The 27,944-nt window shown below is 41.4% G+C and overlaps 1 protein-coding gene across 1 annotated transcript; it reads right to left on the reverse strand.

The window, feature by feature from the left end:
• Positions 1 to 1,003: 1,003 nt before the first annotated feature.
• Positions 1,004 to 27,941, reverse strand: Dhrs9 (dehydrogenase/reductase 9). Its single transcript, XM_027420246.2, has 5 exons — positions 27,756 to 27,941; positions 14,071 to 14,450; positions 12,697 to 12,955; positions 10,162 to 10,325; positions 1,004 to 6,756 (listed from the first exon to the last, which is right to left on the reverse strand). The coding sequence occupies exons 2-5, from the start codon at positions 14,390 to 14,392 to the stop codon at positions 6,533 to 6,535; spliced, it is 969 nt and encodes a 322-aa protein (XP_027276047.1). The 5' UTR covers positions 14,393 to 14,450; positions 27,756 to 27,941; the 3' UTR covers positions 1,004 to 6,532.
• Between the last annotated feature and the right edge of the window lie 3 nt (positions 27,942 to 27,944).

Consider the following 27,944-nt stretch of genomic DNA (forward strand, 5'->3'; position numbering starts at 1 on the left):
GCAGGGCAATGTGGCATTTTCTAAATGGCTGCTTAAACTAATTACTTGGATTCCTGTAGAGGTACAACTCACCTTGGAAACCATTTATTCATGGATGGATGATCCCATTAGCACAACCAAGAAAGAATGTGTGCATATGCAATACAGGTGCATTTTCCAAAAGTGCTTCTCAACCTATGAGTGGTTGAACCCATTGTTGCAGAACCCATGGATGAAAGAGAGAGCTAACTTTGATAAGCACACACACAGCTGAACTACTATGCCCCTCAGGCTGTGAGCTGCTCCAGAAACATTCCTGCTTCCTTCTCTTGTACTAATCTTGGGGCTTTCTCTAAACAAGGTCAGAAGTTAGCTTAACCTTGCCTAGATTTCTCCCCCACCCCCTTTTTAGTACTACCCGCTTTTCTCCTATTTGAGGCTAAGGCAAGCCTTCAAGGCTTGGAGGAATACAGTTTCACATCTTGTCACAGCTGGGATAAGACACATCTGAATTGTTTCCTCAGGCTTTAGAGTCTAGAAGTTTAGCTATTTATGGACAGGTATGTGCATTCTGAGGAGGGCCCCTTCCACAATGATAGAATCAGAGGGGTTAAGAATTTATAAATTCCAACTGAGACAGCAAGCTCTACCTCACATTTCTTGAGTCCCTTCTTTGGCATCCTTGTGTCACAGAGTAGTCTTTCAGGGCAATCTTCTTTTGCCCACCCACACAGTAACTGTCAACCCACTGGTATAAAAATCCTCTTCATAAAAGAGGATTTGAATTTGAACTCCATGGAACTTCCACCCATGGCCCTTGTTCTATTGTCTGTCCTCCTTCAAGTGGGCTATTCTGTCTCCCCTATTTTTGCTTCCCAAGGTGGTCACCCCAGCCTCTTCATTTCTTCTGCTGCTAACCTAGATTTCAGCTACCCTTGATCACCTGCATGGAATATACACAGTTACTTATGCGCAGAGCTCCCAACAGTGCCCTGAGCAGGTGAGAATAGAAACAGCCATCATCAACCTTCTTCTGTATGTTATTTATTTAAATTTTAGGCCAAGCAGACATTAAGAAAAAAAATGCTGGTGAGAATATGGATCAAAGCAAATTTTTATCGTATATACTGCTGGTGGGATGTAAACTAGTCCACTTTATTAAAAAATTGAAAATAGATTGCCATGTGACCCTACTATACAACTGCTGGGTATTTTTCCAGAAGACGTCAAGCCACAGAGATGTATACTTATTATTGTTTCTTGTGTCGCCAGTCATAGTAGCTAAGTTACAGAGCCAAACTACATATCCAGCAACAGAGATGAATGGATAAACAAAATATTGTAGCCTAAACAAAAGGAATTGCTTTTCAGCCATAAAGAAGAACATTATTTTCGGAAAAGCTTATGCAACCAGAGATAATTATACTTACCTAAATAAGCCAGTTTCAAAAAGACAAATATCTTTTTTTTTTCATTTGAGTCCTGGATTTTGTACACATACATATCTGTATCTTATCTGTATAAATGACATAAAAGTGGACTTGAAACTGTCTAGGGACAAACAGGGGTGGGGAGGATGAGAAAGAGAGAGCAGAGGGTGTGGGATCTATGCTCAATGTGTAATATATGTATGAAATGCTTTTATGTAAATAGTAGCACCTATGATGATTACACAAGATGAAATTTTGAACAAATTTAGCCAAGATCAGGGTATCATTCATGTTTTTTTTTTTCCTTATGGAGGTAGAGGGATGGTTATATCACATGATTACATCACTATTGACTCGTTTTGAGCTGCCTCTTGCACAGAACACACAGATAAATCTGTACCTTTATCGAGGTCTTCTGTGGTTTGAACTTACAGAACTGTTTTTTCCAGATTCTATGTCCTCATATCACCTTCTGTGTCAACACAACCTGTTTCTGTCTCCAGTGGGGCCATGGATGGAAGGTTCCCCTCAGACCCGATCCCTTCCCAGTGTGGAGGTGAAAGAGGGGCCTGGAGGGAGGAGAGACAAGTTCTAAATAACAGTTGAGGGCTTGGAGGCTAAGGATCTGACCAGAAAAATTTTACTTAGTTTTTTGAAGGCAATTTGTGAAACATGAAAATGACAGTTTGTATTGATGCTAATGAAGAGAATCCGAGTTTCTTACACGGATTCTTGCAGTAGGGGTTGGAGAGCAGGAAGAAAGAGAAGCACTTGCTCACCTTTCTCTACCATCCTCTTAGAGTCCCAGGGCGTGGGGTCTACTGGATGACTCCTCGGGTAATGGCAATTGCTGCTAAGCCTCACTACTTGAGTTCTACCCAGTGGAAATCTTGGAGTCACATAGTGGAAGGAGAAAATTGACTCCCACAAGTTATATTCTGATCACCACACAGCCCTCTCTCTCTCTCTCTTCTTTCTCTCTCTTTCCCCACCCCACACAGAGATGTGAAAAAAAAAAAGAGAACAGTTACATGGAATGGAGAAAATATTTGGAGTCATTAGCCAAGAGGCTTGTCTTACATAATTTTCAGTACTCAGAGTTTGAAAATTGCTAATCTACGGTGGCTCTGGAATGCCAGAAAGAATTCAAAGGAAGCACTGAGTTTAAAATTCATTGTGTGATAGGTAGCTCTTCTTTCTTCCTTCTCCCTTTCTTTCTTTTTTCTCAGACAGCACTTCAAGGATGGAGAATTTAGGGATCTTAGATTATTATAGATGGAAGACTGGATATTAGGTTTCTAATTTGTAAAAGAGAATGCTAAATGCATCTTCTGGGTAAAAGCCAGAATTTATAGAAAACACATGGATACCATTCTGGGCTGGGGCTTGGCTTGGGTTCGTCTGGAAAGTTAATGGAAACCCTTATTATGATGATGGAAGCAGGAGTGGGTGCCCTTTCTTTCCTCTCCCCCAAAAGACTTAACTCAAAAATAATAAAAGTGTTCTAGCAGCTGGAGCTAGTTGGCAAGGTAATTACAAAGTGGTGGCCTTTCATTCTTCAGTAGCGTGGGGGCTGAAGTGTGTGACACTGAGAATGTTCCCCAGGACACGTTCCAGAGACAGACACTGGGTTACTTGGTCTCTTCCCATCAAAGTATAAGGTTCAGTAAGAGCCTGGCATTTTCTTAGATTGCAGTGTGGTAGTGCTTGAGGCTCTTAGCTCATTCTGGAGATGTCTGTTCTAGAGTTCCTAGGTTGTCTCTAGCCACAGGGACCAGGACAGTCCACCAAGTTTTTATTCAAAGCAAAAGCAAAAACAAAAGAAAACAGCAATAAGAAACTTGGTATTTGTATGCTCATTTTTATTATTATTTTTTGCTAATATGCTAATCTTTGGTGTTTATCTTTTTGTCTGATTTTAAAAGTTAAAGACTTTTTAGATGGGTGAGGAGAGGTTACCAAAGCTCATTATTGAGATTAATGAAAAGTGATCACAAATAAATTCCTTAAGCAGGTAACAACATGTGGACAAAATCAACAATAACAACGAAGAAAAGAGAAACAGGTAAAAGAAATTCAGAAATTTCAAAACCCCCTAAGATGGGAGATACTTTGTATAAATGCTCATGGTATTTTATCATAAGTGAGAAAAAATAAAAGTAGAATTTATAAAAACAAAAATGAGTGTATCTTTACATTTCTCAAAACTATGTGCCACTTGTACTTACGATCATTACTGAGTAGGCAAGACTAATGTTAGACTTTAATGAAGGTTTCATTTTTGTGCAGTCAGAATCAGTGTTTATGAAGACTGCAAGCCTTGGATTCTTTATTATATACTATATCACATGGTCTTTCAAATGAGGCTGTCTGGGTGAGTCCTGACCCAAGATGACTAGCACTCTAAAATACAGAAAATCACCCAGTCGGCTATGATTTCATTTCCCCATGTCTAAAATGCACAACTGACTGAGACATGGTGAGGTTTAGATTAAACTGTTCCTGGAACACATAGCAACTGCACTAAGACTCTGAAACACACAGAGCATCCACTAAATCACCAACTGGATTACTTTTCTAATTACTCTAGTGGGAAGGCTCTTTTCTGCATTGTCTGTTTCATAACCCAGGTTCCGCCATTTTGGTTCATATATACTCAAGTTATAACTGCCATGGAGGAGGAAAACCAGACCAAAGACTGAGAGTAAACTTTTCCCTGTGGATGATTAGATGGCTGTTGTCTACAATGTAGGCTACAAATCCATAGTGGAATCCTTTTTTTTTTTTTTTTTTTTTTTTGAGACAGGGTTTCTCTGTGTAGCTTTGGAGCCTATCCTGGCACTTGATCTGGAGACCAGGGTGGCCTCGAACTCACAGAGATCTGCCTGCCTCTGCCTCCTGAGTGCTGGGATTAAATTTCTCTAACGGAAGTGAAGTAGGTCACTTTAGGGAAGTTACTGACTACAGAGAACGACAGAGGGTTGGGTTGTCCTTGCTTGACCTATTTCAGGTTATATCCTATTTCTAGGCACACAGTTGGACTGTGGATCTGGATCTTTCTCTGGAAAGTGTACTAACAAGAGAGCTTGGAAATTGTTAAGCAGCTGGCAGGAGTGCTTTGGTTAGTACAATGCTTCAGAAAGTATGGTGGGAACTATAAACATTTTCTTTTTGAAAAATAAATTAAAGGCTGGAGTGTGGTGTAGCTCAGTGGTATTCAATGGGCTCTTGTGTCAGAGCCTGGATATTTGACTCCCAGTAACAAAAAGAAGGGTAAAAATAACCGTGGGGTTAAGGAAAAATTTAACTATCAGAATTGTTGGACTGGAGATGGCTCAGTGGTTAAGAGTACTGACTGCTCTTCTGGAGGACGGGAGTTCAATCCCAGCACCCACATGGCAGCTCACAATTGTCTGTAAACTCCAGTTCTAGGGGAGCTAGCACCCATGCAAAACACCCATGCACATAAAATAAAAATAAGTTAAACAAAACAAAACAAATCAGAATTGTCTTGTTTGGCATGCAAGAATATAGGAGGTGGTCACTTAGATTAAAATTGGTATAAATCACTTGTAGATACCAGAGGTTTTTTTGTTTTGTTTTGTTTTTTTTTTTTCATTTCGAGAATGTCTGGCTATTTCCTCCACATCAGTAAATGAATCTTCGAGATATCATATACCACCAAAAACTGTTAGGACTAATACCACAAAGAAGGGTGAAATTTGAGCATTTTTCTTAGAATCTTCCTGGGAATTTTCCTTATCATACACTAGGCTGAGCTGCCCACAGATGTTTTAGGGTTCTTGAAGACATTTTAAATGGAAGAGATTTTCTTTACTCTGGACAGTTTAGACATGCCCTGCTTTCAGCCACAGAAATAAGTAATTTGTTTTTGACACTCATTCGACTTGTTTGGTGACCCCTGGGCTCAGGATGGCTTATTATGGCAGCAGGCTCCTTCACAGTATCTCTGAATCAACAGGTGAAGTGTAACCACCATGGTCTATTGAGCCTTCTCTGAGGGGAAGCTGATGGCAGAGCTACAGCTAAGGAGGAAGTACTCAAAAGCATTGCAGAAGAGTAGCTGGCACACTGCTAACACGGTTAATGCAGTCGGCAAGCTTGATCTTAACGGGAGACTGAATGCCACTTAGTTTTTGGTTGGAAGACGCAGCAAATTGTAGCTACTTAAAAGAATAAGAAAAATCAAAATGATCTCAGGAAAAGGCAAAACGAAGACAGACTTGGAAGGTTGAGCAATTAGACTAGTATGGTGGGAAGATCAGCAAAGGAGTTTCCTTCAGATTCCGAAGATCTTGGCAGCCTTGGGACATCTGGAAAGTCAAAGGACACCAAGCCAGACAGAGTCTGAAGCTGTGAAATGGAGCCTGGCTGTTGAAATGAGGAGTGGCTGTGGCCAACAGAGCTGGTGAACTTCTGGCGTGATGTGGCTGACTGAAACAGATGAAGCCAGATGTGAAGTGCCTCCAGGACTAGGACCAACTGGGATGATGGTGGTCCCAGTAGTCACTGTAGTGCCTCCTCTGTGTCCCTCTGGAGTATGGAGCTTGTGTTGCAGTCCCTGCCTCTCATTGCCTTCCCTGTTGTTTCTGTCCTTCTATTTGCATTTCTTCTGTCTGTTTCTCACCGCCTCTCACTTCATACCAGTGCTCTGTGTGACAGTGTGCTTTATCACTTTCTTGTTCCTGTCAAAGTTTATCAGAACCTAGTGAGTTCCAGCCTGAGCCTTCTCCTCTGTGAGCTACCAGAGCCATCAGGCCCACTTACGAAAGACTTCTTATCTCTCAGTGTTTTGATAAAAGACAACTCTTAACATTCTGGATTACTGAAACAGCAAGGGCCAGGTAGCAGCACACATATTTTGGATTGAGAAGTCTTTCAGTTTCCCTTTCATCCTACCAAGGCTTCAGTATCAGGCAAGAATGGCATATATGATAGGTCTTCTCTGACCTTGTTAAGGGACCATGGGACTCCCTCTTTTATACACAGAAGCATGGTCAAAATGAGTCCACGTTGGGTCTGGTAAAGACCGAGATTGAAATGGTAAGTCTTTGAAATCAGCCAACCCCAAGACTTGGGGCAGGCATTTGTAGTCCATTGAGTCACACTGCTTTGGGATTTGCCAGCTCTACTTTCTGTTTCAGCAATAAAAAGTCTTGTAAAAATGCTGGCATGTGAGACAGAGGTATCCAAAATGTCTTGGCGTCTTTTCCAGCAGTATAGCGAGTCTTGGGGAAGACACTTGTTAGAGCGTGGTCCATGCACTCTACCACTAGAGAGAGGTCCAAGTTCACAAAGGATGTATTACTTTTCAGTTTGTGTAGACCTATAAACAGAGACAAAAATATGCTTACTCTTCTGCAGAAAAGGAGAAGCAGAGTGGGAGGCTAGGGTGCAACAGGAAGACACATGACAGGGACTTTTATTATGAATTTGCCACTGTAATTGAGACTCACTGGGATGGGTTTCCATTCTCCAGAAAAGGATGCTATGATGGATGTCTTCTTTAGGCTAGTTGGTCTCATCTCAAACTAGAGTGGGCAGTAGGATCTCCTAGAGGGCTTATGAAAACCCAGACTTCTGGGTTCTACATACAGAATTCCTGAGGCAGTAGGCATGACATGAAGTCTTACTTAGTGTTTGCATTTTCTACATGTTTTCAAGTGATTTTGCTGGACTGAGGACTTCAAGGACTGTTTCTTTAAAGGCAGTAGGGAAAGGACACAGTATAGAGTCCATGAGGGCCTTGCCTCTAGGGAGTTATGATTTGGATTCCTAATCCTTTCTGGAGAGTACTGTGTCGTAGGAAACACGATTATGTACACATTTTTGTGCATGAGTGTTCATGTGTACACATGGGGATGGAGGGGACACTTATACCACTGACACCTCTACAATTCTGTCCTGAATCAGAAGTGAAAAGTCTCCTAGTTGTCCTAAGATCCGCCCCCACCCCCACAACGAGGCAAATGCGTTCACAAGGGATTGGGAATGGTTTGGAGTGCCAGACACTGTCATAAAAAAGTGTTGGAAAGACTAGCTATCTACAGGCAAGGGAATGAAATTGGTATGAAATGTAAAGGTCAACTCAGAACAGATCAAGGACTTTAAAGTAGGACCTAAAACTATAAAATATGGAGTAAAAGCTTTTTGAAATTGGACTAAGCAGTAAGTTTTGAAGATGATCCCTACAGCACAGACCACAAAATCCATGATGGATGGAGAATCCTGCATCAGACTAACACTCCCCTGTACATCAAAGGAAACAGTTAAAGAAATAAAGAGACAACTCATGGAATGAGAAAATTATTTGCAAACCATACATTGATAAAGGGTTGATATCCAAAAGAAATATAAAGGGAATGCTAACAATTTAACAGAAAAAAACATGAGAAGGATCCAAACAGAAATTTCTCAAGAGGCCACAGACAGGGATGGGAGTAGGGGTGGGGGTGGGGATGCCTGACTGTCATTCACAATGCATGAACAGATCCAGTGTCCAGTGCTCAAATTCAATGCACAGCAAGACATTACATTGAACAATTAGAGTGTTGATGGGACAAAAGACAAGAAGTGTTGACCTGGGTGGGGAGGGAAGAGACCCTGTGCATGTGGTTGCTGAGAACGTAAACTAAAACAGCAATTATAGAAAATGGTATGGACTTCCTCAAAAACAAAACAACCGAAAAGTAGGACTACCATATGATATTCACCAGCTTTCAAACATACCGAGTCGTGTCTTCTCAGGGAGAAAACCTACCATGTTAGATCTCAGGCCCCCAGTTATTCAAAGAATAAGTGACAATGGTATTCGTTAAGTGGCCACAAGTTGTTCAAAGAATGTAGTAAGTATTAATGACGAGTTTACATTGTTGTTCAGCTTGGGAAACAAAGAAAGGTGACCTTAAATTTCTGGTCTGTGATGGGGCTGTAAGTCTGGCTCATCTCTAAATTCTGACTTGGAAATATTTAATATGACAAATCAATATAAAATTGGGCTCAGTGCTATTTTGTGTTTCCTAGAAAAGACAATTTTGATAGACAATTTTCAATAGAAATGACAAATGTTTCCGAAAATCAATATACCAGCCACCTGGATCTATTTATTACTTTTGGTATCCAGATCATGCTATGCCTCATAAATATGTACAATTGTTATATGCCAGAATAGAAAAATTTTGGCATGAAATTTTGTGAGATAGTCATAGGCATTTATCAGTATCACTATAATTATCTAATATAGAAAACTCTTTTAAATGAAGGATTTTGTCTCTGAAGTATTGAGTCTAACAGGGTAAAGTTGACCTATATAATACCTTCAGAGTCAGCGTGTAAGAAATACAGCTTCTAACAGCGATGGCTCTAAGCTTACAGAGAGACACTCCTTGGCAAGTTTGTCAACCAGACATTCTAGTGAAAACCTCAGGAGGTTGTTTTTCTTGTGTGTGTTATATTGAGGTGGTGCTTGGGGATGTCTGTCATTCTGAAAACTTCCATGTATTTCTGACTTGAGTCTTGCGTTTACACTCAAACAGCTGATCTTCAACCTTGTCATAGTTCTCTGTGTTCGTGACTAGTGGTAAGGCAGAGTCACATTTTTGAGGGGTGGTGTGACATGGAGAGAGGCAGGACCTTGCTCCCTGAAGGCAAGAGCTCAGTGTTTGAGGACTAACCGGGCAAGCGTTACAGGTCCAGGCAGCTGGAGGTGGGAGGAAGGTTTGAAGGGGAACTTTGGCTGAAGTCTTCACTACGTTGCTTCCTATGTATTAGAGTGCTCGAGAATGCATGGCACAATTATGCTGGGTTCAAATCTAGCTACGCAGTTTCAGGAACGACATGAAAGCATCTACTCCATAGAGTTTGGGGATTGTAAATAAATGAAAGTGGGTGTGTGAGGCACTTAGAATGATGACAAGTGCTTGTAAATATTCACAGTGTTAATCATCATTGTGTAATCTTCATTGCTATTCTCTCCCCTTGACTCCATCTTTTGACTCATTTTATCTCTTCTTCCTCTTCCCCTTCCACGTGTTCCTGACCCCGACAGCATCCTCCACCCAAATGACTCTTTCCTGGATTCTAAAGCCTTATTCAAACCTGTCCTGTCCTGTTAAGGCTTCTTGACTAGCTGGGTTCCTTTCCTGCTCTATATTCCGAGGTAATTAGAGACTGCACCATCAGCTTCACTTTTGACTCTCCGGGTCAGCCTAAAGATGATCTGTTTTCTTGATGCTGTGTAGCCTCATGTTTCTCAGTTTTACTTGGTTACTCTTTGTAATCAGCCATAGTGGACTGTAAGGATCACAGTCTGAGTCTTCTTCATCATTGTCACCTCCCCAGACCCTTGAACAATGCTGAATGAGTGGTTTGGGTTTAGTAACAAGATGAAATATGCATAGAAATGAAGACTCTGAGAGCCAGGCTGCCTGGCTTCACATCTGGCATGACCAGGAGATACTGGATCACCCTGGTAAGGACATTTTACCTTGAGAAGCCTCTATTCACTTCTCCAGTACTTCTTTTGAGGCATAAATGATGTAATTCAGAAATGTTTAGCATAAACCTTGGCATTGTTTAGTTTCTCAGTAAGCACTTAAAATCACTCAGCGAAGCAAGAGAGGGAGCCGGACTTAATAACCATATTAAACATGCCCATCACTGTGTTTATGACTCCTTCATGAGGACGAGGACAGTGAATCCCAGAAGATACTACATCTAACCCCAGACTCACTTTTTTCAATGTAGCCTTCTCCATATTGTTGCTTGATGTCTGGAGACAGGTGTTTCCAAACGGCTAGTTTTTTTTCAGTTGTCTTGATTGGATCTGCCAGTTGTGTTTTGAACAGTCCTGGTTCAATACATGAGACATGCACACCAAAAGCTTTCATGTCCCGCCTGGGAGAAGAACAATCAAAGATTTTTTTTTTTAATTAAGAAAACATATTTTCATTGAGCTTTGGTCCAATCTAAGGCTTCCTTCATTCTGGGCAAGCATTCTGTATCACATCTCCAGGCTTTGTTGTTTCATTCAAATTTATTTGGAGAGAGAATGCTTACTACTTGTTAATTAGTTTCTCATAAATCTTTTCATAGAATCACAGAGTGGCTGTGTTGGCAACAAACATCTTGTTCTACCCTGTCACTCCAAAGGTGAAGAAACTGGAGTTCAAGGTGGTCCAGTGATGCTGAATGACAGAACAGGAAATGGATATGGGTGGAGCAACCCTCTGAATAACCCCACACTAATCCAGTGTTTGCCTCTTAAGCCACATTCTTCTTGTTAAACTGATAAGCATTTGGGTTAAGGCTATTTCTTCTCCATGCTCAAAGTATCTGATGGAGAAATGGGTGAGTGACTGGCTTGGATGGGCAAGTATACCTTGGGCTTTGGAATGCCGATTGCAGCATGACTGAGGATGCTGGAAGATCTAGCATCACAGTCCCTGGCATGCCACCCTCATCCCTGTGGTGCTGTGGAGCAGGCTTTCCCTTCACACCACTACAGACAGCCTCAAATCTACATATTTAGTGAGTCACAGGTTTGAGATGTTGGTGCCTCCTTCCTGTCAACTGAAAAACGTATTGCAGAGCAGTTCATGAATAATTAGTTCCTAAATTTAATGTGTATTTCTACTAGGAATGTATAAAGAGGCAATTACTCATGTTATAGACATCTTACCCATGTTGGGGTTTGAACCCAGAACCTTGTAGCCGTAGGCAAGAGCTCTGTCAGTAAGCTACATCCCCATTCCTCATCATAAGGTATTTTTTTAAAAATAAACTCTAGTTGTAATCTTAAAATGTAATTGAATCCTTTCCAGATTGTGCTTTTTAGCAACAAAACTATTTATTTCACTATTTGAAATATAATTGACTGGCAATGTAAATCAGTTTGACCCTGAGAGATTCTGAAAGGTATGCTACATTAAAATCTTAAAGGTGATTTTTCAACCTAATTATGTTTCATTCATCTGTCAACTGATGTCTGTTGGATCTGGGAGACGACAATTCTAAGGAGGTATTTAAGAAGATCTCTTTCCTATTACTCACGAAAACGACACAGGGACAGGAAACAGGCCACTCTGCTAAGCTTATGAGGTCTACATGTTGCTATGACAACATGAAACCAATATGCTTGCTGAGCAAAGACAGCCGCAGAGTCCTAGTCCTCTCTCTGTTGGACGGTGGTCCCTCAGTCCTTCTCTATATATGTAGATATCCTGGAACAGCCATTGGACTAGGCTGCATGCATAATTCCATGTCAAATACCAGCTCTATGGTCCATAAAGACATAGACACTTTCTGTTGATTACTTTCAGACAGTGTCTAGATACTTAACAGATTCTATAAACACTCCAGTCAAAATATCTTTTTAAATACTAGCGTTTTGTTATGATACTGCTTTTTGCACAATGCAATGAAAGGCTGGCTGAGACTGAGAGAGGTTACAATGACTGTTACTTGAAGTGTGATGGTCTCCGAGTCATCAACAGCATCTGTTAACTCTGTAGAAAAACTCTCTGCTCACATCCCAGACCCACCCCCATCAAAATATGCATCGTTAACAAGTTCTCCAGGCTATTCAGCTTCATGCTAATGTTTTAGAAGAATTTTACTGAGTTTGATTTTTAGGAGACTCAAGCTTGGCACCTAGATCATGTGGCAGAATGGAGTTATCAGCCTCTATTAACCCCAGTGGGGTTAACCATTATTCCTGCTACACCTCCCACATGTTTGGAAATTGTCCTTTAAGTAAGCTCTGTTCTCTTAACACAATTTTAATGTGCTGTCATCTCTTTTTAGAACCTTGACTGAAGAAACATTTATGGGCTTTGAACTGATAGTCACAAATTCTGGTTCTAGGTAAGACAAGTCAAGCATCCCCTTCCTGCCTCTGCCACCGGATACAACTGCAGAGCCCAGGCTGGAGTGTATTGGGCAGCCATTGATAGCTAATGCTTTTCTGCTGGAGGCATAGATAATCCCGTTAACACCTTCCAGAAATAACAATAGCAAGCCCAACCCTGGATGATTCTCTACTGGACAAATTGGCCTGTTGACTGTAAATGGGCATCATGCATTCATACAAGAAGAAAAAAAAAAGTTCAACTCAACATAGACTTGGGTTCAAATCTGAGTTCTGCCACTTATGAGCTGTGTAACCCTGGCCAAGTGGAAACATTTAACGTGCTAAAATGGATACCTCATATATACTAAGTGTCCAGGATGTGTTAGCAGCAGTTATACTCTAGTTAATTCACCTTACCTTAAGCTGTCATTGAAACCTTCCACCGCATATTTGGATGGAGTGTAGCCCCCTCCGCCGAATGCAAGCCTGCCTCCAATGCTGGAGACATTGATAACACGCCCTCGAGCTTTTTTGACCAGTGGAAGCATATTCAGTGTCACGTCGATGAGTCCAAACAGGTTCACTTCAATGGGTTCTCTGTAGTCGTTCACTGTCAGCCAGTCAGTGGGAGCCAGCACTCCAAGGACACCAGCATTATTGATCAGTCCCCAGAGACCTGGAGCAGAGAGGGAGGGAAGGAGATGTCATTTATACGGGCATCTCTGATGGAAATAGAGTTCTTTCTTTACACAAGGGTGCTATTTTCCTGCTTTGAAATATTTTTGCATCTTGGGAAAGTGGTAGCTGACAGAGTGAGAGACTAAGTTGAGGTCGTTCATGTTTAGTTACTGGAATTCAGTCTCACTGCTATTCTATTTCTGGTTCCAAGTGTCATATTTTTGTATGCCTTTGAGGCAGACTTTCCGATTTCTCATCTCTGATGTAGAGAAAATGAGTCTGTTTTCCTGCCTTGCAAGATGGTGCAGCCAGTGCCTATTTATAAACTATTTTGTATGGACAGAAAAGTGATAGGGATCTATTTGATGCTGAAATTTTCTAGAAAAAGAAGTCATCCACCTGGCTGTTTCTTGATTGGAAATATATAGCATTGCTAAAGGGGCTGGAATTCAAGTTTGTTCAGAGGCTTTATTAAATCATTGCATTTGAGGCTCAGAGGCTTAGAGTCAAAGATGTTACTGAAGCACATGTATTTGCTTTTCTCCTTTGTGGGCCGTGCTATCATCTTCTATGAGAATATTTCAATATTCAAAGCTGGCAAAACCCTCCCAATTCAGAGAGAAGCTATCTAACAAAATCCATAGCAATGGGAATGTCTATTGCTCAGGGGACCAGTTGGACACCTTAGGACCCTCAGCCTCACATTCCTGGGTCCTGTTCTACAGACCACTATCGATGTATACACTCTGGAACCCATCTGTTGAGATGTCGATCCCAGGTAATCCAAGTGGTCATCTGGATGCTGACTCCATATTCTCCTATAGGCTTGAACCTCGACTCCCTTTGTTGCAATGTTGTTGGAGAAGATCAGCGACAGTTAGGGCATTCACTTGTGTTCTAGATTCACCTGCTGAGACTCAAGGCAGTCTTTCGGGGCATATCTCACACCCTCACACTGGAATCACTCAGAAGCTTTGTGGAGACTAAGAAATATGCTGCTGGGCCTTAGGAGACATTTTCTGGAAAAGCCATTTAAGCTTTGAACTTGTTTTATTTTGCTTTAGTTTCTTCCCCATCTCTCAACCACCCTACCCCACAGATCTCTTCTCTTACCTTTTTCCCCTACATGGCTCTTCACCCACTGGGCAGTCTTCTTAACATTCTCTGGGTTGGTGACATCCAGAAGCACTGTGTGAAGTCTTTCTGACGCTGTGGCCTTCAAAGCGGTCGATCCTGACTCAGTCAGGCAGGCAGCAATGACACGGAACCCCTTTTTATCAAAAGTTCTGGCTGCTAAGTTTCCAAAGCCTGTGTCACATCCAGTGATAAAGACGTACTTGTCAGTGATGTCTGCTATCTTCAGTTGTCCTTTGTAATTCCACAGAAAAGCACAGAGGACCAGGAGGGCCGACACCCAAAACAACAACAACAACATTTTCTTTCTCCTGTACGTGATAGGGACGCTTCTTTCATGCACAATAAAAGATGGAGTCCTAGATGTTCAAGATTAGAAAGGAAATTCAAATTAGAACAATCACAGGTTGACGAATGTGAGAATTTGAGTAGACAAATAGATGCTAAAGTGATTATTCAGTTGCTTGTTGGAAAGACAAGTCATTTGCGTCACACACTACTTTTTTTTTAAGATAGTGCCAAAGCCAACCATGAAGGGTTCAGAAAAATCCAGATGGTAAGAAATGGGGTGGAAGTAAAGCTGGCATGGGTCATGGGCAGAAGGAGCCGCCATAGTTGCATAGAGTAGCGGCATTAACCTCACACATGAACTCATCCATCTGAGAGACAGATTCTCACAGTAAAATCTTACATCTCATCACTTAGAGAAACTGGAGAGCAGAACAGGATCAAAGTCTTCTAGAGCAGGATTCTCACCCTTCCTAAGGCTGAGAGCCTTTAACACAGCTCATTACGCTGTGGTGACCACCAAGTATAAAATTATTTTCATTCCTACTTCATGAGAGTGATTTTGCTACTACCAATGAATCATAATGTAAATATCTGTGTTTTCTGATAGTCTTAGGTGACCCCTGTGAAAGGGTCATTTAACCCCCCAAAGGGTCGTGACCCACAGATTAAGAACCACTGTACTTATCTCAGTCTTCCTGTTCTGCCAGACTCCCAGTTATTTTCAGAATCCAGGAGAGGGGAGCATTAGCGCAGCTGTCACTAAGGAAGCATTTCCAGTGTGGTTTCTTTCTCTCATTTTTTGGTTTTGGTTTTGATTTTTCGAGACAGGATTTCTCTGTAGCTTTGGATTCTGTCCTGGAACTCACTCCCTAGACCAGGATGGCCTTGAACTCAGAGATCCGCCTCTCTTTGCCTCCTGAGTGCTGGCATTAAAGGCCTGTGCCACCATCACTGGGTTCCATTTTCTTATTTGTAAATGTGTTAGAGTCCCCCTTCCATCTGGCCCAGAGAATATTGCTACTGTATTCATGAGAAACAGAAGTGAGAGATCCCAGTAAGTTAAAGAGCAAGGTGGAAATGAATGCCTGGTATCTCAACTCTTTCAATTCTGTTTTCACCACTAACCTCTTGGAAGAAAAGTAAAGGCATGTACAAACAGGACAAAATGAAACAACTTTATACTGTAAAACTGGCCAAACTTCCCAGAAGAGAGCCAAGTGGAATTTGAATTTTGTTGTGACTTGGGAGTAGTTCAGTGTTTCATATCAAGTAGAAGAAGGGCTTCCTGGACTCTTCCTCAGGGACCTGTGCCTCTGTTTTCCCTCAGCATGCCATGCTTACCATGGGCATTGGCACCTGTGGATGGCACTCCACTCAGGAGGAGGAAGTCAACAAGAGTCAGAGGGCAGGCTGCTGCTGTTCTCTGGCTGCTTCAGGTCTGAGGTCATGGCGGCCCTGCCCTTCTAACTTCTGGTGAGGGGGAACAAGAGGAGAGGAGGTCAGCTCCCTCTCCACGTAGGAACACTGTGTGTTAGTCCCCCTAAGACAGTGCAGGGAAGAGAGCCAGAGAGAACATTGCCTTTGGAACGAGCTCTCTCTTTCCCCATAGTCTAGAGGCCTAGAAAGTTCCCCACCATATCTACACAGTGTACTTTGTTTTCTCCTTTTAGATTTATTTTTTAAAATATGTGTGTGTGTGTGTGTGTGTGTGTGTGTGTGTGTGTGTGTGTGCGTGTGCGTGTGCGTGTGCGTGTGCGTGTGCATGTGCATAAAATCTGCACTGGAGTGCAGGTGCTTGCAGAGGCCAGAAGAGATAATAGGATCCCCTGAAGCTCTTGTTCCAGCCTAGTGTGGATGCTGAAAACAGAACTTGGGTCCTCTACAAGAGCAGTAAGTTCTCTTGACTGCTGAGCCGTCTCTCCAGCCCCAAACAGTGTCTCTGTCCTAGATTCATTCTTCCTTAGACTCACACAGGTCAGGAATGTTTCACAGAAGAAACCCAATAGACACAGACTGAAGTGCAGACCTGTGTGGATACTTCCAGAATCATGCCCACTTTTGGGTATTAAGAAGTTTTTTCTTTTCTTTTTTCTCTTTAACACCCCCCTTTAAAATAGTGGTTATTACATTTGACTCAGTATTTTGATAAATAAGTGCATCTATGAACAAATGCATAAATAGGATTTCAAATACATATGAGTACTTAACTTCTATCACTGTATAAGCAATCTTATATTTATTTATTTAGTTTGGTTATTTTTTGAGACAGGATTTCTCTGTAGCTTTGGAGCCTGTCTTGGAGCTCGCTTTGTAGACCAGGCTGGCCTTGAATTCACTGAGATCTACCTGCCTTTGCCTCTCCAGTGCTGGGATTAAAGGCATACACTACCACCACCTGGTGCAACTGTATATTTAAGATAAAAAATAAGCCTGGTGTTGGGGGCACACGCCTTTAATACCAGCACTCGGGAACTGTGAGTTCGAGGCCAGCCTGGTCTACAGAGCAAGTTCCAGGACAGGCTCTAAAGCAATATAGAGAAACCCTGTCTTGAAAAACCAAAATAAATAAATAAATAAATAAAATTTAGTGTATCTTCTTTACTTCTTAAGGGAAAATGGGCTGCTTTCATCTTTTTCCCTAAAAGACTTACAAAGAAAGAAATAAAAACAACTAACAGGTATTAACCAATGAGAAATATTAAAATATGGGAAGCATAGGGATGTAGCTGACTTGTGGTACAGTTTTAGGTATTTAAAAACTGGTTTTTAAATTACTTACTGATCTGGTTTAGTTTCCCCAAAACTTTCTTGTGTAGGAATGGGTTTATTGCATACAAATGTCCATGCAGAAGGGTTTCTGCTTCTCAAATACATAATAATTTAAAATGTCTAATTATGGGGAGAAGCAGAGAGCATTTACGAAATGACACATTTCGAGATTTTAATGACATTTCTTACTTGTAAATCCAATTAGTTATAGTGTTTATTTAAAACTGCCCTTGATAGTTATTGAATATTGAACTGTCTAATTATAATAGTAAATCAAATTTCCAGAGGAATTATTTGAAGAAAGCAAAACATTTGTGGGTTTCAATGTTCCTACAACAAAGGATGTAACTTCTCCTGTCGTCAACTTTGCCAGGGGCAGAATTGAGATGGCTAAATAGTGAGATTGCCACTCACCTTGGCAAAGGCCTCTTCACTGGAAAGCTGCACACAATCTCATCTGATTCTCACTAGCCTTATAGAGAACATATTATTTTTCTCACTTATAGAAGATAAAACAGGTTCAAAGATACAAGGTGATTTGCTAAGACTGTTGTAACCTGGAGCACCATGACTTCCCATGTGAGAGAACTGGAAACCCTGAACTCTCTGGTAGCTATGAACAGTGTCCAAGCTGAGCTGATAGAGTCAACACAGGCACCTTGCCAGGGGTACTAAGAGGCAAGGCTACAAGTCTTTGGACAAAAACAACCTCTGACATCCAAAGTGGTTGTTCCTTTCATCATCTTCCCTCATGGCCTCCTCTGTTCATGTATAATAACTGGTGGGTTAGTTCCCAGGGGACCAGGAGCCTTGGAAACCATGAGGAAGGTGGGTGCTATTCCTGTGATGGTGTGAGTTCCCAAACAGAAGAGGCTTGAATTAGGATGGTTGGAGAGAACATCAATGAAAGCCTTTTGGGGTTCCCGTAGAACTTGGAGATAATCTGTGCTTAGAATTCAAGGCTCTCTAAATTAAATTAGAGAGAAGAATGGTTCACTTAGACAGGGAAGAGAATCTCTATATTTTTTTCTAATTTGTTACTGAAACAGCACATCTTTTAGTTATGAAGCAAGTAAGACACTTCAGTAGTATTTGCAGTACCTGAGACTTTGTTATCAAAATTACAGCCGCAGGTTTTTTGTTTGATTTGCTTTTGTCTCTCAAGATAGGATTTCTCTGTATAACACTGGCTGTGCTGAAACTCGCTCTGTAGACCAGACTGGCCTCAAACTCAGAGATCCGCTTTCTTCTGCCTCCCTAGTTCTGGGATAAAAGGTGTGTACCACCACTCGTATTTTTATGTTACTTATCACAAAATATGGTATGTGTCCCCTTCTTTTTCATTGAGACAGGGTCCCATTATGTAGCTCTGGCTACTGAAACTTGCCACATAGACTAGGCTAGCCTTTAACTCACAGAGATCTGCCTGCCTCTGCTTCCTGAGTGCTGGGATTAAAGGCGTGCCCCACCAACGCCCGGCACAATTTATGTTTTTTAATTCATGCATTGAAAAGTACTTACAATTCTAGATGGTTATGACAATCATATAAATAAAAAAATTCTGGAATATCTTCACCCCAAATACATAAGAACAAGAAAATCACATGGAATCCATGCATTAGACAACAGACAATCTTCAAACTTCAAATTACTTGACTGGGGAAATAAATAACTATATATGGCTAACAGGTGCCAGGTTTTACCCTCTCAAAGAGAGGAGCTGCAAAGATGGGAAAGGGAGGGGATACTGGCATGGGCCCTGTGGAGTTAAATTAGAGAGAAGACACAGCATCATCTGATGGTTTTGAATATGTGCATGTAGATACATGAATAAATGGACAACTATCTACTTAGATCTACCTGATAAAGCATAAGGAAAACCTAAGAACAATGAACAGACCAAGGTCCCAGAGCCCATTTTCTCAATATTATCATCTTTGGAGAAGTCAATATGAGGATTAAATTAGTCTGAGGAATTATAAAATGATTCTGGAGTATCTTATGCCACACAGAAAGAAAAGACTCAAATAATGTTGGGCACATATCAAAAACACATAAGAGCCAGTTGGAAGGGTCTTTACTTGCAAAGTATGACACAATTGAGCATCCAAGCAAATAATAATCACAATGGATCCTAAGTCATTGACTGTGATGCAGACTTAGTCATTTTAGTGAACATCAATAAGCAACTATATAAAACAAAGGAAGTCATGCTAACTGACAAGTGTCAAAGGAAGGATGCAGTTAGAAAATCAGTATTAGCTGCTGACATAATAACAATTGTTTCCAGCAAGGATTATCAATGGCTGTTATAAAGACAGTGTGGAATCTCAAAAGATGTCCCCCAGAGACAATTACTAAGTGAAAAGAGAACAATAGTGATTCCACAGTGAAGAAATCTGAGAGATCTCTTTAACAACAGAGATATAAGTTGTTATTCTTAGTCATGGAGCAAACCAACAGTATGTGCCCCTGGTTGATGCCAGAAAGGACAGGGAAGCACTCTGCACAAATCCCAGCTAATCGTGCATGAAAAAACATCTTCCAGTTCTACAGAATGTTGTGCCCTGTGCTCTTCAGAACCATTCATATTTTGAAAATTATATTGTGGAAAATGCCCTGTTTTTTCAATAATTTATATAGAACTACCCAAAGATTAAGGTGCAGGATGTCTTCAACTTGCTTTCAAAAGATTCATGCTGGGTATGGGAGCACAGGTCTTTAATTCTAGAACTCAGGAGGCAGACATAAGCAGTTTTCTGTGAGTTTAATACAGTTTGGTCTACATAGTGAGTTCCAGGCCTGCAGGAGATACATAGTAAGAACTTGTCTCAAAAGCAAAACAAAACAAACAAAAACCTAATAAAACAAATACAAAGTTCAGAGAATAATATGCATAAACACCACACACACGCACATACACACACACACACACACACACACACACACACACACACACACACACACAAAGTGAGAATAAAAATGAAAAATGAAAGTGAAAAAATGCTAATGTTTGGAGACTCTAGATTGTAGCATTCTTTTAATTTTCCTCTAATTACACCCACAGATTCAACCAATGGCAGACGAGTAGTTTTATACACTGAATCTTTGTTGAACACAGACTTTTCCATTGTTCTTTTCTCCCTGAACAACAGTGTAACTATTTACACAGCATTCATACCAGGTATTAAAAATGGCCTAGAGGTGATTTAAAGTGTACAGGTCATACACAAGCACTGTGACATTTTGTATAAGAGATTTGAGAATCCAGATTTGGATGTCCATGTGTGAAGGGGCTCTGGAGTCAAGCTCCCCTATATGAATGACTACATTTCAAAACAAAAAAGTAAAAATTTGGCAAAGAAAAATGAAGCCCCTCCCTCCCCTATAAAGACTTCATTGAACTGCTTTGGGTTCTATGTATAAAACAAAATGCCAGGGTTTTGAAGTGACCTGAGATACTAGGTCACCTGCCTTCTGTCGTCTGGAAAGCCTGTTTTTACAATTACTGGAAGAAAAGAAAAACTAAAACCTAAGCAATTCTTCCTCGGCCTCATCTTCTCCACTTCCCACTTAACCTCCTCCCCAAACAAACACAGTTTTCCTTGGTGACAGAGGAGAGAGGGAACTCTCTAGTCATTAAGGATGCACCCTATGAAAGTGTATTGTCATTGTGCACCCTTCTGGGCTAATGGTCATCACAGAGGTCGGTGTCCCAGCCAGTAGCCTGAACCCTATTTACTGCTAATCCTGATCTTGAGGATAATTGATTCATGAGGGCTGTCCTTTTTATTATCTAAAAACGTTAGTTCTTTTTTTCATCTCTGCATTTTGCATTCTTCTAGGTCATTGAACCAGGTCAGTAACAAACCAACACATATCTTTGACCCCTAGTAGTACTTAGCCAAGAAACCAACCATGAACAACAATCCCAGGTCAGGGCTTTCAGGACCATGGCCTGCATAGAGAAAGGGATGGACAGTCAGCCAATCAGTTCCCCTGAGAAGTAAATGAGTAACGCTGCTGACAGGACGACCTCAACCATTCTCCACGAACTCTGGTCATTTCTCTGCAGTTCTCCGATGCCAGCCATTTATCAGGATGACACCGACCTCAGTTGCTTTAGTTGTTTATCAGCTATGTCTTTCAATTTATCTCACAACAAACTGTTTAATAAGAGTCCGGGTCCCTTGGCCCCCAGCATTAGAGCAGTGTCCAGGAGTTCAGACCTTGGAGCAATTTACTTATCTCCTCTGGGCCTTTCCCAGTGGTAGGACAGTGATGGGATATTTTTGTCAGAGAGTACCTGGTGAATTGATGTAGTTTAATGCCTGCTACATGAGAAGAACCAGCCACCTCCCCTGCCTGAAAGGGCTTGCTCTCTCTGTTGCTCTTATGTCAGCAGGGCTTTCCAATTGCAGTCTTTTTGATATTTTTGGACTCCATATAACGAACAATGTAAAATCTGTCGAGTATATTACAGCATGCTTAGCAGTGGCCTTGGCTTCTATCCACTCAATGCCAGTAGCACTTCTGATAAAGATTCTTCAGACATTGCTAAATGTCCCTTAGGAGACAAAATTGCTCATACTTTTGAACTGCTGACCCAGAGGTTCTTCTTTGGAAGGTCCAGAGTGTCCCTGTACCCAGGACCACTTCTCTGGAAATCTGGTCATTGCTTTCTTACTGATGTTCCCTCTATGAGTATATTTTTATGACTTGAACGGAAAAGACTTGTTGCTTATAAAATTGCTCATATCCTGCTTTGGCAAGCACTAATTTTTACAATCTAAAAAATATCTACTTTTCTTACTATGAGGATAGAAGACACCCAAAAGACCAAATTATACATAATACCATTTGTAGATTTAGAAATGACTACATTAGCACTCACAACATTTGTAAGGTCTGGATTCTGACTGAGCCTTTTGAGTGGGGGCCATGACACCTTGTGCTGGGTAGCAAACTGACCCTGTAGAGTTGGGCAAATGCTCCTGGGAAGTCCACCTTTCTCAGATTTCTGGTTTATAAAGTCAGGTACATGTGTGAGTAACAGCTATGGTTGACTGAATGCTGAGGTTTTCTGAACCATGGATAAAGACCCAATATAGGGTATTGTGACTGAATGTAGGAGTTTTTTTAAAAGCAACAATAAAATGGTTTTGAATGTACAATTACTAAAAATTACTTCAAAACCAAACATAATGGATCTAAGGTTGTTTGGTCAGCACTTGTCGCTGTTGCGTTGAATGACTTCACTGCAGCTTCGGTTCTGAACACACAGCACACACACTTTGCCTTGTGCATGCAATGCCAGCCAATGCTGCCTAAAACACCTCGGCTCAGGCCCAGATTTGAGACTTATTGTATGTAAAGATGTGCAGAATTTTCAGTATACATAGGAGGTTTTTCTACTCCTTGGAATGTAACAGTTAAATTACACAAAGTTCTGGCTTAATATTTTCTTACAGTCATTCTTCTTCATGTAAATATCACATTGGTATGTCTTTGGATTGAGATAGGCCATTTGATTATAAAAATTACTACTTGAAGGGACAGAGACATGGCTCAGCACTTGCTGCTCTTGTAAGTTCGGTTCCCAGCACCCACACAGTGGCTCTCAACTTCCAGATGATCTGGCATCTTGTGGCTTCCAAAGATACCAGGTATTCATGTATACATTCAGGTAAAACACTCTTAAACATAAAAATAAAATAAGTAAATCGTTTCAAAAATCACTGAGTTTGCTGACTTGAGTTTCTTTTTTTTTAAAATCATTAAATGAATTTGGGTTTGGGATTAGGACAAAAATTTCAACAGTTTGGAAATGGTCTTAGACAAGTTTCTGCTATTTTGCACTACATATTTATGCCAAATGACATTCTCAGTATTCACAATCAAAACTCAAAATATAGGTCCACTCTGAAAAACACTGAAGATACTGTGCCCTGTAGCATCACATATTTGACTAAGACTTAGTTCTTTATTTTTAAATAACCAAGCATGTCTATCATCAGTATGTAAATTTGTTTTCATCTTCAATAATTGTATACCCAAGAGAATTGTTTCAAAATAAATTTCTTTATGATTTGTCAGTATGTGTTTGCTTTGTATGCCCATTTTACAGATCTATATTTCTTGGATGCAAAGGGGTCAAAATTGGGAAAAAGTTTAAGAAACCCTGTTCTAGGTTGTTGCCTGGACCTATAAATAATTTATCTTAAACTTCATGATAAAATTATCTCCTCTTGTTCTGGGTGTGGCAACTCATGTCTATAATCTCAGCACTCAGAGGCCAAAGATAGAAGGGAGAAGCCAGCCTGGGCAGCACAGTGAGACCCTGCCTCAAAAAAACACAAAAAACAAACACATCTCTATACAGAAGAGTTGAATTCAGGAACTTAGGCTAATTGGTTCAAGACCACACAAGCTATGATTCTGGGGTGACTCTGGGACAGGCCCCTCTGGTCCCTCCTGGACTGTATTAATTCCCACTGTGCTCTAGCATCTAGATGTGTGCCTACATCTCAACTACCTCTGTGCTGTGTGTGCGATACGTGACCTTAGTCAGAAGAGCAATAGGAAGAACAGAAGGAAGAGAAGGAAGTGATCCACTCTGGCTCCTGGGCTCTGATGGCACTTGGACCAATAACTGAGATCGTTGAACTCTGGGACAAAGGAGGAGAACAAGGACAATCGTGCAATGTGTTCACTTCCAGTTTAGACAATGAGAAAGTCCAGGGTCATATCTTATAAATTTCATAACATGTATCTCATTTAATCCTCATGATATTTTGGGAATTGGGATGAATATCACAAATTAGAATGTTTGCTAAAAGGTATCTAGAACTGAATTTCTCCTTGAAATCTTAAACTGTGTAAGAGGAGAGGGAAAAGATGTGGGGAAATGAACACATTTCAGTCACTAGGAGGAATGATGTTTATAAGAAATTCTCTGCCATACAACAGAGGATCAGAAGGAACCATGAGAGGAGACTGATTACCGTTTTCATTGGCCCTGTAGAGTATTAGCGTTGGAACCATGTGTCAGCATCTGTCAGAAAACACTGCTCCACGGCGGTCCCCACTTCTGCTTTCTGCCTTCTCATCTTGGGTTTCTTAGTAAGAAACTTAAAATAAACTCCTTTGATTTGACTTCTATTAGTTGCCCTTCCTCTGCTGATAGGAAGTGGGTGGCAGGACAAAAATAGATGCTAACGTTTGAAGTCCTTGTTAGGTAGTAAAGCTCTTTCTAAATGGTTCCTCCCAGACTAACTCACTGTATGTCTACATAATTCCATGGAAGGTTTTCTTTCAGAAAACACTGGGAGTTTATTAAATCTTTATTTATCTTCAATTTGTTGCAGTCTCTGAATCAGCAACTGAGTGGCTCTGCCAAGATAAAACATCTATTGATGGCTGTCTGAAATATTCTGTAAGGTTTTTTTTTTTTTAAGATTTATTTATTTTATGTATGTGAGTGATCTATGTGCATGTTCACCTGCACACCAGAAGAAGGCATCTTATCTCACTACAGATGGCTGTGAGGCACCATGTGGTAGCTGGGAATTGAACTCAGGACCTCTGGAAGAGCAGCCAGTGCTCTTAACCTCCGAGCCATCTCTCCAGCCCTCTGTGAGTTTTCTTATGCAAGTGTTCTTAATAATGACTGCCGGGGAACACGTGTTCTTATATTTGGATGTTACATATATGGCTCGTTACTCAGAACTCATTTTTATTTGGTGCCCTTTTTACTGAAGTAGAAATTCTTGTTTTTTAAGCCTAGGTGGCCTTTCAGATACATCTGCTCCCCTTCTCACCAGAGCCTGATGCTACAAATGAGCTTATACACGGAAGAAGGTGTACTCACTTGGCAAGGAAGATTAAAGCAGGCACCTGAAAACTCTGAAATGAATTTTAAAAAGGAGCCAATGACCCCCACACTCAATTATTCTGTTGAGAAACATTTTGACCACAAAGATGACACAGTTGAGATTAGATAGTAGTCGGTGTCCTGGAATTGTGAGTTCCCTCCCATAACTGGAGGAAGCAAAACTTCCTTAGTTACATTTCACCTGAATTCCTGCCGGGAGGGCTCAGCGCCACACCCAGTGCCTGGTGGGAGAAGGGCACATAGGCTTCCTCAGCAGCTTCGCACCAGAGGCTGTCCTGCCTCCCCGGGTGTACAAACCCACTCCCATCTCAGGAAAACATTCTTTTTTTTTTTTTCTCCCAGATTTTCTTTTTATTTGAATTAGAAACAAGATTGTTTTACATGACAATCCTAGTTTCCTTCTCCCTCCCCTACTCCCCTACCACTCCCCCCCCCAACTAAAACCCTACCTATCACATATCCTTTCTGCTCCCCCTGAATGGTGAGGCCTTCCATAGGGTGCCATCAGAGTCTATCATATCCTTTAGGATAGGGCCTAGGCCTACCCCCGTGTGTCTTGGCTCGGGGAGTATTCCTCTGTTTGGAATGGGCTCCCAAAGTCCACACCTATGCTAGGGATAAGTACTGAACTACTACAGCAGGTCCCATAGATAGGTAAACATTCTTAAACTAAAGCAATTTACTAAGCATCTTTGCTAATGAATACTGATCACCCCAGGTCCTCTTACATTTATTGTTTTGTCTCTGTGCTTCCAGACAGTAATAGCACATTAGGAATCACTGTTAAATCTACAGTTTCTTCAGTTATGGCCACAAAATAGTAACTGCTAGCTGGAAGGGATGGTATGCTTTGTGTTATATAATTCCCAGTCACAACACTTGAGAGAAAGTTCCGAATAGAGCGGATGTGTATCAATGCAGGGAGCACATCCGAATCCTCAGGATATTTCTTTCAGCCACAGCTTTACTCCAGGTGAAAATGTTAGTGTTTTAAAATTCTGTCCCTTGAGAAAGTGGCATTTGTCATTAGGGTCTCTCCTTTTGAAATGTATGAAGCAACAAATTTTCCTTGTATCGAAACACTGAGATTTATTCTAAAAGTTGGGCACCGTTTTCAAACATGAAAGTACACAGTACAGTGACAATGAAAGAGCCTTTCCTTCTCACGTCATGCCTCATCCAGCCAAGGATATTTCAGACATCTAATATGTGCCCAGCGACTGTATGATAAATAAAGCCCAACCCTTAGCTCTGGACTGAGAGTGTCATGGGGCTTTACAGAGTTATTGCCCCCACCTGCCAAAAATCAAGTGTGCTCGCAGGTGTTTGAAACACCAAGTCACTTTCTCATAAAATGTGGAGTAACTATCTGAGGAGAGGTTTTTGTTTGTTGTTTTTAACTGACAACCCAGAACCAACCCAGAACCTGGGGGTCAGGCTGTGCACGCACCTTAGAAATATCCTTTCTTGAATTATCCTGATAGAGGAAGCCATTATAGGATTATCGAGAAACCTGGCACCAGGAAAATTCCCAGGAATCCACAAAGATTACCCTAGATAAAACTCTAAGTAATATCAGGAGAGGGTGCCTGAACTGGTCTTCCCCTGAAATCAGATTGAGGACTATCATAATTGTCATCATAGAACCTTCATCCAATATCTGATGGAAGCAGATACAGAGATCCACAGCTAAGCACTGAGTCAGACTCCTGGAGTCCAGTGGAAGAGAGAGAGGAGCGATAATATGAGCAAAGGGGTCAAGACCAGGCTGGGAAACCCACAGAAACAACTGACCTGAGCCAGTGGGAGCTCACTGACTACTGACTGTACAGGACCAAACTAGACCCCCTGAATGTAGGTGACAGAGGGTGACTTGGGCAGTTTGTGGGGCCATTGGCAGTGGGACCTGGATCTATCCTAGTGCATGAACTGGCTTTTTGGAGCCATTTCCTTTGGAGAGATACTTTGCTCAGTCTAGACACGGGAGGGAGGGCCTTGTTCCTGCCTCAATGTGGTGATGGGACAGACTTTGTTGACTCCCCATGGGAGGCCTTACCCTCTCTGAGGAGCAAAAGGAGGGATGGGATGAGGGGAGTGGGAGGAGGGGATAGAGGGTGGAACTGGAATTAATATGAAAAAAAAAAGCTTTACTAAAAAAAGAAGAAATATCCTTTCTTCATTTCCAACAATTTTTCTCTTCCAGGTGAGTGTTTGTCTATAGGTGCTCATGGAAACCGATGATACTGGGAAAGCAGGGAGAGAGACATATCAGGCCACAGATGGCCATCACTGTTCCACCCGAGATACTCTGTTAAGATGCCTACAACTCTCAGGTCTCTGTGCTCTCCTATTTCTCATTGGCCGCAAGACTCACAGAAGGCATCAGATAGGGCTGTAAGGATGAAGGGAGGGAGGGAGAGAGGGAGAGAGGGAGAGGGACAGAGAGAGTATTTAGCTGTGACTACAGGATGCTATGGGATATTCAGAGTCCGGAGTCCTGGAAGAATTTCAGTCAGGCTCCTGGTTCACACTGAAATCATTTCCTTATGAGATGGACTCTGCTCCCATCATTCTCATACTATATTAAAGAAAACCAGTTGACCATAACCGAAATACAACCTGATTCATTCTGTCAGAGCATGGAAAATCAAAGACAGTTTAGGTTGAGATGGTAAGGGAAGGGACAAATGACCAAACAGTCAGCAGTTACCTCACTGAAGATGACTGGGGATGCAGAAGCCGCTGGTGACTTGGACAGCTGCTTTTCACCTTCCTGACTTGCCCAGGGGAAGGAAGTGCTGCCCGCCCTCAGCAAGCTGATCCTCTCAAGGTGTCCAGGGAGATCTGCGACCTGTGTATGTGAAGTCTTCTCTACTTCTCTCTGTGAGTCACACCCATT

Source organism: Cricetulus griseus, chromosome 6, assembly GCF_003668045.3.
Source record: "Cricetulus griseus strain 17A/GY chromosome 6, alternate assembly CriGri-PICRH-1.0, whole genome shotgun sequence".
Taxonomy (NCBI): domain Eukaryota; kingdom Metazoa; phylum Chordata; class Mammalia; order Rodentia; family Cricetidae; genus Cricetulus; species Cricetulus griseus.

What these genes read in the sequence shown, in the direction of transcription:
- Dhrs9 (XM_027420246.2), bottom strand. Translation starts at nt 14,392, where the DNA reads ATGTTGTTGTTGTTGTTTTGGGTGTCGGCCCTCCTGGTCCTCTGTGCT. An exon ending in GGTTTCAATGACAGCTTAAG is followed by an intron (nt 10,326 to 12,696) that starts GTAAGGTGAATT and finishes TTCTTCTCCCAG; the next exon opens with GCGGGACATGAAAGCTTTTG. An exon ending in AGAAGGCTACATTGAAAAAA is followed by an intron (nt 6,757 to 10,161) that starts GTGAGTCTGGGG and finishes CTCTGTTTATAG; the next exon opens with GTCTACACAAACTGAAAAGT.